This window comes from Chlamydomonas reinhardtii, chromosome 2 (assembly GCF_000002595.2).
Source record: "Chlamydomonas reinhardtii strain CC-503 cw92 mt+ chromosome 2, whole genome shotgun sequence".
Classification (NCBI taxonomy): Eukaryota; Viridiplantae; Chlorophyta; class Chlorophyceae; order Chlamydomonadales; family Chlamydomonadaceae; genus Chlamydomonas; species Chlamydomonas reinhardtii.
In genome coordinates this window covers 1764988-1779590 of record NC_057005.1, presented here as the reverse complement: position 1 = coordinate 1779590, position 14603 = coordinate 1764988, and the positions used below count along the sequence as shown (strand labels likewise).

Below are 14603 nucleotides of genomic sequence, written 5' to 3'. Positions count from 1 at the left end.
TATGATACAAAGTACAGCAGTAAGTTTGACACCTGCAGAGAAGAAGAACCCATGCGACCCCAACCGAAGCAATTAGTTCTGCTCACATGTTTTACCCCTCGCCAACCCCTCGCTCGTTTACTATCCCCCTCGGCACCAAGTACTAGTCATGAAGTAGGAGAACTCAACACGGAGTGCGGAGACCAACTGCGCCAAAATGGCCGATATCCTCAACGAAGCATTTGGGGAGGACGGCTTTGACCCTATCTCCTGGATTAACAATGCGTGCAATAACAAAGCAACGGATGAGCCGCTTGAGAAGTTCCTCGCGGAGCTGGAAATGCGCCTGCAGCTAAACGCGGAGGATATTGAGGCCACGCTCAGCGACAACAGCGCACAGGCTATGCGTCGGATACCCTTTGCTATCCAGGAGATTTACCGCCTCCAGGGCGACATCCAGGGAATGCAGGATCAGGTCCAGGTGCTGGCAGGGAGCGTGCAGCGCGACGCCACGGACGCGCGCGGCAGCGTGGAGCACATCTCGCAGCTGCACCTGGTCAAAGCGAACATGGAGAACGCCTGCAACTCCTTGAAGGAGGCAACGGAGCTATCGGGGCTGTTTGTCAAGGTGGAGGAGGTCTTTGCCGCCGGCGACTTGCCCAAGGTGGCTGAAATCCTGGCGTCTATGCGCCGCAGCCTCAGCCTCGTGGGCGACGTGCCCGAGTTCCGCGCGGGTGAGGCGCCAGCGTGCGGCGGGGACCGGCAGTGCGCGTGTATTTGCCAGGTGGTCTGTTCAGGCTGCGTTGGCTGTTGCGCGCCAACACACCATTGCGACACTCCCAAGGAGTGGGGGCCTTCCCCCGCCACCACCCCGACTCCACACATCCCCCCGCGCACCTCCCCACCCACCACCTCTTACCCCACCTTCAACACCAAGCGCCAAGCCATACCCGTGTGCCACTGCCACCCTGGCAATCGCCTCATGACCCGCCCGCCCCGCCCCGACGCGACTACGCAGGCCGCCAGAAGCTGCGCGCGCTGGAGGACCGGCTGCAGACGCAGGTGGAGGGCAGCCTGGGCGAGGCGCTGGCGCGGGGCGCGGACGACGAGGCCATGCGCAAGCTGTGCGGCCTGCTGCTGGCGGTGGACAGGTGCGGGGTGGGGGCGGTGGGGGCGACAGCGGAAGGCGGGGGCGGCAGCGCGGGCGGGGGAGGAAACGGAGGGCGCCGGATGCGCGGCACAGGGAGGAATCCGTATTGAGTCGCGAGCCAGAGGGGGCGCTGGGACTGCAACGATACGGCGCTGGGCACGGCGTTTGGTGGAGAGCGGAGCGCGTGAATGCGTTCCGGAGCGGAAGGTTGACTAGGAGTGGCGACTGGCGGAGGCAGTGATTGAAGCCGTACCAGCTCCTCCAGGCAGTCCTCACCCGTGACTGTGCAGTGGGCCAATGCTGTACGTCGTACGCCTGGTTGTGTGTGTGTCGTGGCAGGTACGGCACGATTGAGAGCTTGTACGTGTCCACCAAGATGGCCAAGGTGGGTGCAGGCTGGCCAGATGGCCATGAAGGACTGGGGACGGGCGCTGGCGAATGGGCGGATTTGCAGCGAGCCAGAAAAGCCGGGGGTCTTGAGCGGGCGCCTGCAACGCTGTCTTTGTACGTCACCATATCGCTGACATTTCGTTGTGCGCTTCCTGACCTCACCCAACCGCAGGTCCACGCGCTATGGGAGGAGGTGGCGGCTGCCGGCGCTGCTGCGCCCGAGGGCGCCGCCTCCTGGCTGGCCACCTTCCTGTCGCGGCTGCTGGCGCTGCTGGAGGCGGAGGCGCGCTGGGCGGCGGCGGTGCTGCCGGGCCAGGCGGCGGCGTTGCTGGGGGCGCTGTGCCTGTCGGTGTTCACAAAGGTGGGGCGGGTCGGCAGTGAGGACACGGGCAGGGGGCGGGTGAGGGTGGAGGCAGGTCAGGCAGGAGTGCAGGGGCGCGGCGAGCTGCCGTGAACTGGAGTGGCGGGGTGGAGGACGTGCCTGCGTGCATAAATACTGTCTCAACCTCTGTATGATCAAAGCAAGAAAGGCCATAGCGCCGATGGCATCGGACCCGTTGTGTCATTCGTTCTCCCTTATCCCGCCACAGATTAGCAAAGCCGCCCGCGACCGGCTGGCTCCCGTGACGCACATCGCGCCGCTGGCGGGCTTTGCTCGCGAGGTGGGCGGCTTCGGCCGCGCGCTGCATGAGCTGCTGAGAGACGTGGAGACGGGCCGGCGAAGGGAGGTCATTGCGCTGGTGAGTGAAAGCAGGGGGTTCAGAAGAGAGTGATGGGTTTTGGGTTTCTGGGCGGCTTCAGGGAATGGACATGTCTTCAGCTTCAGCTCAGCTCCAGCTCCACATGACACGCAATCTCCAGTCTCCACACTTCATGTCCCCACACCACACCACGCCACACCACATCAGGTGTACGCGCCGCTTGAGGACAAGGTAGCGGCGTACGGCGAGCTGGAGGCGGCGCAGCTGGCGGCGGACCTCAGGGCCGCGCTGCCGCCCGCCGCTGCGGCGGCGGCGGCGGCGGCGGGTGACGAGGCAGAGGGCGCGGTGTCTCGGCTGGCGACATCCATCCGGCCGGCCTTTGCGGCACTGCATGCGGCCGTGGAGCGGTGGGTGTGGGTGCGGCGGCTGGTGTGCTGCTGGCTTGGGCATGTCGGCTTGAGGGCGTGTGTGTCCTATCAAATGGCCGGACTGGATGTGGCTTCGTTGGGCCGCGGGCCGGGCTCTACAATTATTGCTTCCACAAGTGCACGCACACGCTTGCACACGCACACACGATGATGCCTGCCGGCCGGCCCCCATGCACGTCACCACCACCACTACCACCGGAACCCGCAGCTGCAACGCGCTGACGGGCGGCAGTGAGGTGCGGGCGCTGCTCAAGGCGGTGGACGGCGAGCTGGCCGCGTACCTGGCGGCACTGCAGGTGGGGGCGGTGGGGGCTGGGCTGGATTGGGTGCGCGTTGTGCGAGGGCGGGTGCGGCACGGGGCAGGGGGCAGGGGGAAGCAGGCAAGGCAATGGCAGCACGCGGCAGAGCCGGCAGGGGGGCCTCCAGCACCACGGCAGGTGGTGGAGCTGCGGCCTGCGCTCATCTCACCTCCTCACGTTTTTTGCCCACTTTGCCGCTGCCTGGCAGTCGGCGGTGTCGGGTCTGGGCGCGAAGCACAAGGCGCGCGCTGCTGCCGGTGCGGCGGGCGGCGCCAGTGCGGCCGAGGACGGCGAGGACATCGCCAACGTACTGCAGCTCATCAAGGTGAGGGGGGATTCTGTGCCCCCGAGCGAGGGGTGGCAGCGGCCACGCCGCGTGTAGTGTGCTGAGGGCAGGAGCCGGCGGCAGCGTGTCTTTCTGTGGCTCTGTCCGTGACCAATGCGCCTTTTTACGCCTTCTAGTGTTCGACCTCGTAAGGATTGGATCTCTGCAGGTCGGCCGCGAGCTGTCTGCAGCGGTGGGCCGACTGGAGGCCGCACTGCGCACCGCCGTCGCCGCCGCCGTGTCCCGCCTGCAAGCCCTCGTGTCCGGAGCGGCGCCAGCCGCCGCCGCCGCGGCGGCGGCCGCCGCCTCCGGCACGCCCTTCGCCTCCAGCTCCGCGCCCTCTGGCGGCGCCGCCGGCCTGAGCGGCGCCGCCGAGGCGGACCCCGTGGCTCTGCGCCTGGTGGCGGGCCGCGGCGAGCGACTGGCCAAGCTGATGAAGCTGGGGTCCGGCCTGAGTGACCCGCGCTTTATGGTGCTGCCCGGCAGCGTGGGGGCGCTGGATAGCTTCTCGGCCACGGTGCAGGTGCGGGTGGGGATGGGGCCCAGCGGGTGGGAAAGCGATGCCGTAATGACGGGGTCGCAGGGACTGTCTGCGGGTGGAGTGGGGTGACCGAAAGGGGTGTGGCTGCTTCATGCCCGAGCCCAACGACTAGGCCCCCCCCCCGTTGTCAAGAGGGAGGGTGCGGAGACGGCAGGAGCTTGGGAAGCGCGGCAGCTGGCGCTCGTTCCGAATGCTGTCCGACGCCCCCTGCCCTTGGCTTGCTTGCAGTCCACGGTGTTCGATGTGTTGCTGGCGCGTGTGGCGTCGCTGCTGGCGTCGCTGCCGGTGCTGCCCGAGTGGCGCAAGGGTGCGGAGGGCTCGGCGCATCCGGCGGCGCCGCTGCCGTCCTTCAACACCTACCCGCTGCCCTACGTCACCGCCATTGGGGACCACCTGATGGCCATGCCGCAGCAGCTGGAGGTGGGAGCGAACACGCCGCGGGGCGGGGAGTCACAAGGGAGCCACAGCTCAGTAATGAGAGCAGACTGGGTTCACTCCCATTTGCTTTTCCGACCTAGACACCATGAGCAGCAGTATGCCGTGGTTCCTTACTCTGCCGCACTGCCGCAACCCGCCCACAGGTTCTCATGGGCGACACAGGCGACGACACGTCGGCGACGGCTGCGGCGGGCGGCGCAGACGCCAGCGGCGGCGGCGCGGCCGAGTGGGAGGAGCTGGCGGCGGAGTGGCTGGACAAGGCGGTCAGCGGCGCGGCGGCCATGTACGCAGACGCCATATTCAAGATCGGCGATCTGGGGCAACAGGTGCGCATGCGCCGGGAGAGTTGGGGAACTTGTGGAGATCCGCGGCTGCTTGGTCGGGGCATAGGATGCTGCTAGCACATAAAGACATACATGTACGCGTACGCACGTGCACACGCGTGCTCGCCACCTGACGGCATCTGGCCACCACTGGCCCACACATCGTGCCCACACATGACGGTGTCCCACAACAACACAGGGCGGCTGCCAGTTGGCCACGGACGTCGAGTACTTCGTCAACGTCATGGGCGCCCTGCACGTGGCACCGCCGCCCAGCCTGCTGACGGTGCAGCTGCTGGCGGGCGCCGCCCCAGAGGAGTTTGCGGAGCTGGGCCGGGGTGCGCTGGCGGAGGGGGCGGCGGACGGGCCGGCGCTCAGGGCGCTGGCGGGCATGCGGCGGATTGCGCTGGAGCCGGTGGCGGCAGCGCCGGCGCAGTCGTAGCGGGGTGATACTGGTGTAATGTACTGTGCTAGCGTTCGCAGTGTTCGTGATGTTTACGTGGTCGCGACATTGCTGCATTGCAAGCGGCGGAGTGTTCGAATCTGGAGGGTCCCAGCAATTGAGCAGGGCTCAAGCACACAACGGCGTTGCACTGCCGCTCTGCCACTGCTAACTGTTTGCTGTCTGCTTACGGGTCTGGGCATCGGCTGCACCCTACGGGACCTCGCCAACCTGCCTTGAACCCTGTCCCATCACACACACAACGGCGTTCCAAGCAGCTGAGTGTCTGAGTCGGCCGGTCGGTCGGTGGCCGTGTCCGGAAGATCGCCAATTGCAGGGGAACCCAGTTATTTGACCGCTTACCGACTCTGTAACATATATGTGAGGCAGCATGAGCTGCACACTGGCCACGGCCCCCCACGTATGCGGGCGCCATCGTCAAGATTGGCGGGCGGTTGCTTGGCATGTTGCTAGCTCATGCCAAAGTGCGTTGGGCACACGAACCCGCTTGCCACTCCGCCAGCTTTGTCAGCACGCGCACGTCAGCAGCTGGTCACCATATCCTCCACGTGGCCTTGCTCGCCCCCTCTGCTACGCACATGCATGCCGCACACTGCTGGGCCCAGGGCCGCTGCCGCTAGCTGGAAAATGAGCTGAGCCCTGTCGGAGTCATGGGAAGTTCGTTGCGTTCAGACGTTCAGTTACGGAGGCGGGCGCGACGTTCTTCCATGTTTGATCGACGCCTGGGTTGGGCGTAACTTGTTTCTCGGGGCTCAGCTGTATCAGCCACGTGCCTACAACAATCTGCCCCTTGCCATGTCCCATCGCGTCCACATCGACACGGGCAGGGCCGTGCACCCAATATCATCCCAGGCCATCCCGCAACCGGCCATCCCGCAATCGGTCATCCCGGTCGGTCATCCCCTCAGGCGCCCCCTCAGGCGTCATACCCACTCCAAGGATATCATTGGCGCCGACCACCGTGCCACCAGTGCGGATCGTTTGGATCCCGGGAAATTCACACACGCACACCGCGCAAAAGCAATGCCGAGACGTGTCATCAAAACTCTGCAACACGTTTGGCTTGCTAGTCACCACGCGCCGGCAGCTGGTATGCACAGGCGTAACACCGCCGCCGCACCCCTACCCACTCTTTCCACACATGCGGTCCCCGCCTCCACTGCCGCTACAGCCACCCCGCCCTGGTGCCGCCACCAAGCTTCATCACCGGTTGGCATCGCGCAGAGTCCCTGCGCCCCGGCCGCCCCTGGCGGCCGCCGCCTTGCCTCCCGCCGCCGTGTTCTCGCGCCCCGCCGCCGCGTTGCTGCGGCCTGTGTCGGTGACGGTGCGCATGACGGTGGACACGCCCTCCACGAACTTGGTGCGGAACAGCACGTTCGCGTTTGAGAACATGCCCTCCTGCCAAGGAGCAACAAGGAGGGCAGGCGATCAACTGTGTACTGCGGATGCCGAGGCCCCAAAGAGGCCCAGGCATGCCCACGCCCACGTCCTGCCCTCCTCACAATGTTGTGTGCACATGCTTTGGCGTTCGTATGTGCATGGCCCCAACAACCAGCCCCGTCCCCCAGCTGACAGAACATCAACCCACACCCAGCCGGACGCATGCACACCGGCGGCCGCGCGCACCTTGAGCGACACCACAATGAACTGGCTCTCGGGGAAGTTCTCACGGATCATGCGGCCGATGTTCTGAGTGTGGTTCAGGTCCAGCGCCGCGTCCACCTCATCTAGGATGTAGATGGGCGCCGGCTTGAACCTGCAGCATAACAGATGTGCCAGCGGCGTGCGCAGGTGGTAAGGCACGGCATTGAGCAATGAGCAGTTGGACGCTCTGAGTTTGGACGTCGCACGGAGATTCCCAGTACGTGCGTGGGGGTCCTATTACGGGATCTAGCCGAGTAGCCCGTGAAGTGTGCAGGTCGAGACCACCTTCGCCCGCCCTCAATCCGCCCGCGTCACACCTGCACAGCGCCAGCACCAGCGACAGCGCCAGAAGCGAGCGCTGCCCGCCCGACAGCTCTGTCAGCGACTCCTTCCACACGCTGCCGAACGCCACACGCACCTCCAGGCCTAAGGTAGGGTGACGCAACAGCAAGAACATCTTCAGCACTTGCATCATCCCGCCTGGCCTCGAATGAACCCCAAGCACCCTGGAACCGCAAGAATGAAGACAGTCTGCACAGGCGGTGCCCACTCGCGCAAGGTCAGGCAGCGACGCCTTTTACGCCGGCAGCCTTCTCACCGTCCAGGTAGGTGCCCCCCTCAGGGGGCTCCAGCTTGGCCGAGGTGCCGGGCAGCAGCGTGGAGAAGATCTGACCGAACGACCGGTCCACCTGCGCCCACACCTGCTCCAGCGCCTTGCGGCTCTGGTCGTCAAGCTCGGTGATCACCTGCGCGGTGTTGGCACGAGGTCGGTGCGAGGACCGTGGAAGTGGGAGCGCACATGGGGTCAACGGTTGTCATGGGGTGGGCATATGATACACGGAGTTGACTGCGTTGTGTTAGGCATGCACTTGCGACCAGAGGTGAGGCGTGTGCGCCGGCACCCCGAGTACCCATATCCACGGCACTTCCACAGTGTGCCTCACCTCGTGCAGCTTGGCCTTGTCCTGGTTCACCACCTTGCGCTTCTCCTGCAGCGAGCGGCACTCCGCCTCGGCCGCCTCCAGCTTGCTGATCACCTACGAAGACACACACATACATGGGCCGGTACATGTTAACGAGCTGCCGGACAGCCGACACCAGGTGGAAAGCACGGAACCGGAGAAGCCACGTCCTGTCCAGGGTGCGCACATACGCCGTTGCTCGCCGCATCGTGTCCAGCCGCCTCTCGCCTGGCCTGTGCGTCCGCCAGCGCCAACCCACGCAACCTCCTCAGGTGCCCCCTCCTCTAGCGCATCTTGCAGGGTACCGGCACCGCACCGGTGCCCCGCCACGTTGCCACTCACCGAGGCCTTGACCTTGCCCTTGAGCGCCTCGCTCCGCTCCTTGGCCGCCTCAAACTCCTTGCGCATGCTGTTAATGTCCACGCCCTCAAAGCTGTAGTCGCCTGAGCCGAAGTGCCGCTTCTCCGTGGCGATCCAGGCGTTCTCCTTCTCCGTGCGCTCCAGCCAGCCCTTGGCTACCAACATGTTTTCCCGCTTGAGCTTGATCCTGCGGCGGGGGCGGCGGCGGGGCGAGGCGGGGTTGCTGTTTGATGGAGTACGGAGCGGCCGAGTTTCACAGCACCCTTAGCTGAGCAGGACCCCAGGCCATGCAAGTAGGGCAATGCACTGGTCTAGGGTAAGTTAGAGATGACCAGGAAGGAAACACGCAGGACAGTGTGCGTGCTCACTTTGCGTCCAGCTTCTTTATCTCCGACTCGCACTCCGCGACCTTCTTGGCCATGGCCTCACGGGCCGACTCCAGCGCCCGGATCTCGCCGTCACACTCCGACAGCCGGTCCTGAGGGGCGAATGAGAGACCATGAGCGAAAGCGAGCCGGAAGATGGCAGCATGCATGTGAGTTGTACGCCTTAGCGTTCGACCGTCAGCCGTTGGTTGCTTGTAAGACGTCAACATGCATGCAAGGCGTGGGTACAATGCCGCAGCGCGCGGCCGCCATTTGCCCACCTTGATGCTCTTCAGCTTGGCCTGCGCGGCCTTGACCTCGGCCTTGTTGGCGTCCACCTCACCAGACAGCTTGGAGACCTCCGCCTCCGCGGCTGCAGTGCAGCATCACACATAAGGTCAAACACAGCCCTGCGCGTTTCCTCCCGCCGTCCTTTCTAAGACACGGCCATGCACGTGGAGGGCAGGACGACACGCACGCCGGGGGCCATACCGGGCAGGGTTCCGTCCCAAAGCCCTTTCGCCCGTGACACCACCGCCCCGCGCTGGCCACATTCCACATCCACGCACCCGCCACGGCCTGCTGCACCGCCTCGATCTGCTTCACCAGCGCCTCGTTCTCGCCGCCCGCCGCGTCGCGCTCCGCCTCCGCTGTTGCCAGCGCGCTCTCGGCGGCGCGCAGGGCCTTGCGGCCTGCCTCCGCCGCGGCCTTGGCCTTCTTCAGCTTGTCCTGTGCCGCCTTGATGCGCGCGCCGCGGTCCTTGTCAAAGTCGCGGATCTCCCGCTCCAAAGCCTGTCGAAGAAGCGTGCGAGCGCCGAGGAGGGATTGGACTCGGTAATGCATAGCGCTGCATATGATATATCCTGAAGAGCTGTTTGCGATTGAGCTCCAGATTGATGAGGCGACACTGCTGAGTACGGGTGCGCTACCGCAAATGTAGCAGCTGCACCGTAACACACGAGCGCGCGTCCACACGCACCTTGGCCTGGTCCACCATTTCCTTCTTGCGGGCTGCCGCCGCTTTGCCAGCCTCGTTCGCCGCCGCCAGCTGCGCCTCGGTCGCGTCCGCCGCCGCCACCAGCTGCGCCGCCTCGCTGCCGGCGAGCCGCTTTCGTGCCAGCTCCAAGCCGTGCTGCGCCAGCTCCAACTCCTTGCTGCACCTATAAAAGCCAGGTCACAAGTCACAGAGGAAACAGCGCGTCAGTGGTCGCACCTGTCTACCATATAACGCGTGCAGTGCACATGGCACCCCCGGTTGATGTTAAACCGCAAATGCACGCAGCACACCGCTTGATGCAAAAGCTTCAAGATGCAGAAACGAAATGGCTCACTCGGCGTGGTCGCGCGCCGCCGCATCCATGGCCCGCAGCTGCGTCTCCACCTCCGCCAGCGCCGCCTCGTGCTGTGCCAGGACGCCGCGCGCCGCACTCAGCTCCGACAGCTTGGCGAGGAGGCAGGTGCGGTTACCGCGGCTGCCGCCCGTCAGCGTGCCTGCGGGTTAGAGAGTCGCGACAGTCGCCCGCCGGGACATTGCTCGGGGCCGTGCTCGCTGTGCAAACAATCCCTGCTTGGTGCAACGATCCCTGTGTGTGTGTGGATGCTGCACCATGCAGTGCTGTAGTGCCTGTAGCGCCGCCACTCACCGGCGGGGTTGAAGTCGTCACCCTCCAGCGACACGCAGCGCATGTTGACCTCCCGGCTGAACGCCAGGCGCTTGGCAGTGCCGCCGTCCTGCACCACGCACATACAACAACACACAGCACCTGAATGCTCCAGCTATAACCACGCGAGCCTCCGTATCACAAGTAGTGCCCCACGGCACAGTCTTGTTCTTCAGCATCCAAAACGTCAGAGGCCGCCCCGGCTCGGCTCCTGCCTGCAACACGGCCTGCGCACCGCACCTGGCAAATGAACACGTTGCCAAAGGCGTACTGCACCGCGGGCGCCACCCGGGGGTCGTATTGCAGGAAGTCCACCGCCGGCCGCGCCTTGCCGCCGCTCAGCCGGTTGGCTGCCTCCAGCACCGCGGGGCTCATGGTGGGGTAGTTGACCTGGGCAGCGGCGGGGCAGCAACATGCAATAGCGCTCAGTTACAGGCAGTGCTAGAAGGGGGGTTGCAGGGATGTTTGGAAAAGCGGTACAGGATGCACTGAAGACTGCGGACGAAGTCGTTACCACATTTGCGGCCGTCCGGGCGGCCGCACTCCAGCTCGTTGTCCCTCCGTGAAGCTGACAGTACCCAGTTTGGGGTGCTCACGTCCCCAGGGTCGCGGTGTACGCCACTGCAAGCGCCGGGCCTCGGTTGGGGGCCCCTACCTTGTTGAGCGGGATGATGGTGGTGCGGCGGCGCAGCTGGCCGTGCTGCAGCAGCGCCTTGGCGGTGGCGTCGTCGTCCACCACCACCTGCAGCAGTTCGGGGTGCTTGTCTGAGGCGGCAGGTCGAGGAGTACGACCACCGACGTGCAAGCACGGCCAGCGCTGCACAAGCCCTATTTTTTACCGATCAAACGGCCAGGCCCTTCCCCATTCCCTCTGGCGACTTCTGACCTGCCCTGCCAAGCCCAGCCCACCTCAGCTAAGCTCAGCTCAGCCTAGCCCAGCTTAGCCCAGCCCAGCCCAGCCCGGCAACGCCCAAACCCGCCACACCTGGTGCAGCTTGCCGCCCGCTGCGACTTCAAGCGCCAGGGCTGCGCTGGGGTCGGTCACGTTGACCAGCGTAGCCACAGGGCCATGCACCTTGCGCGTGTCGAAGTTGCGAGACGGCGATGTGTAGTCGAAGCGGGCCGCTGCAGGCGCGGGGGCAGGGCGTAACGACAAGTCAGACCGTGCCCTATTGCAAACCCGCTCCCTCCCGACGCCCGCAAGTACTCATGCGGCCTGCCCGACACCACTCCTGATGGCTCGGCCCTCCCAGCCCTTCCCCTGCAGCTGTTATGGCCACGCACCTGACGCCTCTCCCTCCAGTCCCCTGACTGCGTCCTGGCAGCGCTGCACCGCGCCCCGACACTCGTTGCGGCGTGCCTCCATCCGCTGCAGAGCAGCCTCGTCGAACGACAGCGACTGCGGGGGCAAATCACACGGGCGCGGCAGAGCCGAGAGCACAGTGGAGCGTTGTTAGGATTGGGGGTTCCCTTCATCAATTCAAGCCGGGCGCTTTCATCAAAACTCGCTTACCCGGTGCGGCCTCGATGTTTTACTGTATCAGCCCGTGCCACCCCGCCGCACGCCACGCCCATTCCCCCCTCTCCAATCCCGCCCCTCACCTGCAGCCGCGAGGTGCACTCCGCCACCTTGGCCTGGTTCCTGTCCAGCTCCTTGTTCAGCGCCGCGCCCTCCTTCTCCTTGGACGCCGCCGACTTGCGGTGCTCCGCCAGCTGCTTGCTCAGGTGCTTGACGGACAGCTCCGCCTCTGCCAGCGCCGCGTCCGCCGCCGTCTGTTGCATGCGCGCGTCTTCCAGCCGCTCCTGCAGAGAGCGGTTGGACTCGTCGCGGCCGTCGCCCGCCTCCGCGCCTACGTCGTGTCGGCAGAGGAGGATACCGTACAAGCATGAACACATTGCACCGGTTGTTGACGCAGGCCATAAAGCTCACCGCAAGCTGCCACCTCCTTCTGCCCCACGCACCTGCTAGCTCGCGTGTGGCTGCCTCCACGGCCTTATCCGCCGCCTCCAGCGCCGCGCGCGCGTCGTCGCGCTTCTTGGCCGCCGCCGCCACCGCGCCCTCCAGGTCCTGCGCCGCCAGCTCCGCGGCCTGGCCCTGCAGCCCTTTGAGCGTCGCCTGCTCGCTCTTGAGCGCATCCTGCTTGTGCTTCAGCGCCGTGGTGCTGGCTGACAGCCTGCGGCGGCGCGAGAAATGCACATGGAGCCAAAGGCCACATCCGCTTAGACACTGCCCTGCTCCTTGTCCAAAGCCCAAAGGACATCCTACTTGACACCAGCAGTGCAGACAGTCAATCCTGCCCTCATGCCCGCGGGCCCCGGCCACATCACGCGTGCAAGCCGACGGCTGGTGGCGCACCTCGCCCCCCACTCACTTGAGCTGCAGCTCGTCCACAGTCTTCTGCAGCTCCCGCATCTCGCCGCCCACCTTGATCTCCTTCTCTGTGGCCAGGTCACGGGCCTGCGCCGCCAGCTCACCCGCCTCGCGCTGCCGCTCATCGCGCTCCGCGGCCTTGGCTGTCAGGCCGTCCTCCATCAGCTTCAGCTCTGAGCCGCCCGACTCCAGCTGCCTGTGCGGCCGGGCAGTGCGGTACCGTGCTGGCGATGCATCCCAAATACCGTCATGCATGCTGCTACCGCATAGTCCACGCCCTGATGCAGCAGAGATTTACCCCGCAGCCGGGCAGCTCGTCGGCGCAGATCTTCACGGGCCGGTGCTCAGGTTGCAGCCCCAGCCCCACCGCCAGTCCGCTGCCCCGGTCCCTATCCCAGTCCCAGCGCCAGCTCCACCCACCGCGTGCACTGCACGTGGTCGAAGGCCAGGCAGAAGCGCAGCAGGCGCTCGCGCTGCGAAATGAGCGTGTTGTACTCGTTGTACTCGCCGCACTGCTTGCGCAGCCGCTCCAACTCCGGCTCAATGTCCTCGTTGAGCAGCTGCCGGCCATCACAGCGTGTGCAGCGTGAGGCGTACAAACCATCGATGCATTATAGCTTGAGCAGTCAGCGGGATGGTGGTTTGCGTTTTATGCAAGGCAGGTGATCGCCTGAGCCTTACTCCCACTACGCCACCCCCAGGCACCCGGTAAGACGCACGTCGCTGCCCCACCCTCCCCACGACCCGGGCCAGCGCTTGGCGATGCCCGCCCCCACCTTGTCGATTTCCTGCAGCTTCGCCTCCTTCTTCTCCAGCGTCTTCAGCGCGTTCTGCTTCTTCTTCTCGTACATCTTTGTGCCCGACGCCTCCTCCAGCAGCGCCAGAATCTCATGCGGCTTCATGTTAAGCACCTGCCCCAAGCAAGTGCGCGTTGCAATTGCGGCACGACTGGTGAAGTTTGCGCTACCTCACGCTCTTGATGCATTGGGCTAAGGGGCAGCAACTTCATATGCGTAAGCCTTTTGGCGCGTTTAGTGGAGGAGGCGTACCTTGGTGATGCGGCCTTGCATGATGAGGAAGGTCGGATTGTTGACATTCAGTTGCACAGACTGGAACAGGTCCTGTACGCGCCTGCGAATTGCATTGCCACACATTAACGTGAGCCCAAAGCTGCATACTCTGTCAACGCCCCAGTCTGCGTGTAGCCTGAGTGCTCAACCAGGCCCCCTGACCGATCGGAGCTGGAGCACTGTAGACGCGTGATCTTACGATTCCGTTGCGGCCTGCCCGTTGATGGTGTACTTGTTGCGCCCGCCCACCGCAATCTGCAACGGATTACGTAACATGGTAGTTGAGCCCGCAGCATAATTACCCAGCGGCGCTGGCGTGTCATCTGTGACATCAGCGGCATGACCTTCAGGGTTCCATAGTTAGCGCCCACCTGGCGCGTCACCACAATGGTCTCCTTGTCCTCATAACCGGAGGGGCCGGTCTTCGGGTCATCGTTGCGGAACGTGATAGACACGCTAGCCCGCTGGATGCCCGCCTGGCCCTGCTTGTACACCAGCTCTTGGAGGTTTTGCGCGCGGACCTGCGGGGCCATGGATCAGTCCCTGCTTGGTTGGCGGGCAGAGAAACGCCATCGCCGGCTCCTCCTGCTCCCTGGTGCCACCTGCCAGGCCCCGGAAGGCCTTACAGCGCATTAGCGTCGCCACAGGGCACCCCTCGCACCTGTTCAAGCTTCTTAATGCCCAGGACGAAGCAGATGGAGTCCAGGATGTTGGATTTGCCACTACCGTTGAGGCCCGTGATGGCATTGAAGGACCGGTCGAAATTGTTAAGGGTGACATGGTTTGCATACGACTTGAAGCCGTCAATGTCAAGCTGTTGAATGTACATGGTGATTAGCTTTTGTTGCAGCTGCCTGAAGGGCGCAAGTGAGCGAGCCCGCTCGCCTAGCTTGCGAGTCTTGCAGCAAAGGGCCCCTCAACCCTATACAAGAGCACAAACGTTGTGTAGGTAGGCTACTGTCATAGAACCAGCGCTCGTTGCACAGGGAAAGGCGGTAGCGGGGAGTGCGGGATGCTGGCTGTCACTATTGGTCGCAAAGTCAGGTCGTTGAGCTTGCGTTGTATAAGTGTACAATCCTGCGAGCGGGCCAATACTCTAAAGCAGGGTTGTCAAAGGGGCTGTGGAACCGGGT

General features: G+C 64.7%; 2 protein-coding genes across 2 annotated transcripts; one reads left to right on the top strand and one right to left on the bottom strand.

Moving 5' to 3' along the window:
- The first annotated feature begins 108 nt into the window (after positions 1–108).
- Positions 109–5402, top strand: CHLRE_02g086700v5 (uncharacterized protein). The gene is made up of 12 exons (XM_043059346.1): positions 109–713; positions 998–1130; positions 1469–1514; positions 1692–1880; positions 2110–2259; positions 2428–2627; positions 2857–2944; positions 3156–3272; positions 3442–3795; positions 4042–4233; positions 4395–4577; positions 4774–5402. Exons 1-12 carry the CDS (start codon positions 197–199, stop codon positions 5014–5016), a joined length of 2412 nt encoding a protein of 803 aa, XP_042926980.1. The 5' UTR covers positions 109–196; the 3' UTR covers positions 5017–5402.
- Positions 5403–5706: 304 nt separating this feature from the next.
- On the bottom strand, positions 5707–14538 carry CHLRE_02g086650v5 (uncharacterized protein). Its single transcript, XM_043059345.1, has 25 exons — positions 14132–14538; positions 13842–13991; positions 13670–13725; positions 13450–13531; positions 13177–13311; positions 12821–12960; positions 12402–12596; positions 11992–12203; positions 11632–11879; positions 11314–11428; positions 11015–11154; positions 10685–10771; positions 10270–10419; positions 10012–10099; positions 9700–9859; positions 9348–9528; positions 8938–9160; positions 8650–8741; positions 8372–8481; positions 7986–8190; positions 7626–7718; positions 7280–7427; positions 6999–7107; positions 6664–6793; positions 5707–6435 (listed from the first exon to the last, which is right to left on the bottom strand). The coding sequence occupies exons 1-25, from the start codon at positions 14297–14299 to the stop codon at positions 6241–6243; spliced, it is 3612 nt and encodes a 1203-aa protein (XP_042926979.1). The 5' UTR covers positions 14300–14538; the 3' UTR covers positions 5707–6240.
- Between the last annotated feature and the right edge of the window lie 65 nt (positions 14539–14603).

Excerpts from the sequence above, each read along its gene's own strand:
- CHLRE_02g086700v5 (XM_043059346.1), top strand. The coding sequence starts at position 197 with ATGGCCGATATCCTCAACGAAGCATTTGGGGAGGACGGCTTTGACCCT. Across the intron at positions 1,131-1,468 it reads CTGCTGCTGGCGGTGGACAG|GTACGGCACGATTGAGAGCT; the intron begins GTGCGGGGTGGG and ends GTGTCGTGGCAG. Across the intron at positions 3,273-3,441 it reads ACGTACTGCAGCTCATCAAG|GTCGGCCGCGAGCTGTCTGC; the intron begins GTGAGGGGGGAT and ends GGATCTCTGCAG.
- CHLRE_02g086650v5 (XM_043059345.1), bottom strand. The coding sequence starts at position 14,299 with ATGTACATTCAACAGCTTGACATTGACGGCTTCAAGTCGTATGCAAAC. Across the intron at positions 13,726-13,841 it reads CCATTGTGGTGACGCGCCAG|ATTGCGGTGGGCGGGCGCAA; the intron begins GTGGGCGCTAAC and ends AATCCGTTGCAG. Across the intron at positions 6,794-6,998 it reads CTGGTGCTGGCGCTGTGCAG|GTTCAAGCCGGCGCCCATCT; the intron begins GTGTGACGCGGG and ends GTTATGCTGCAG.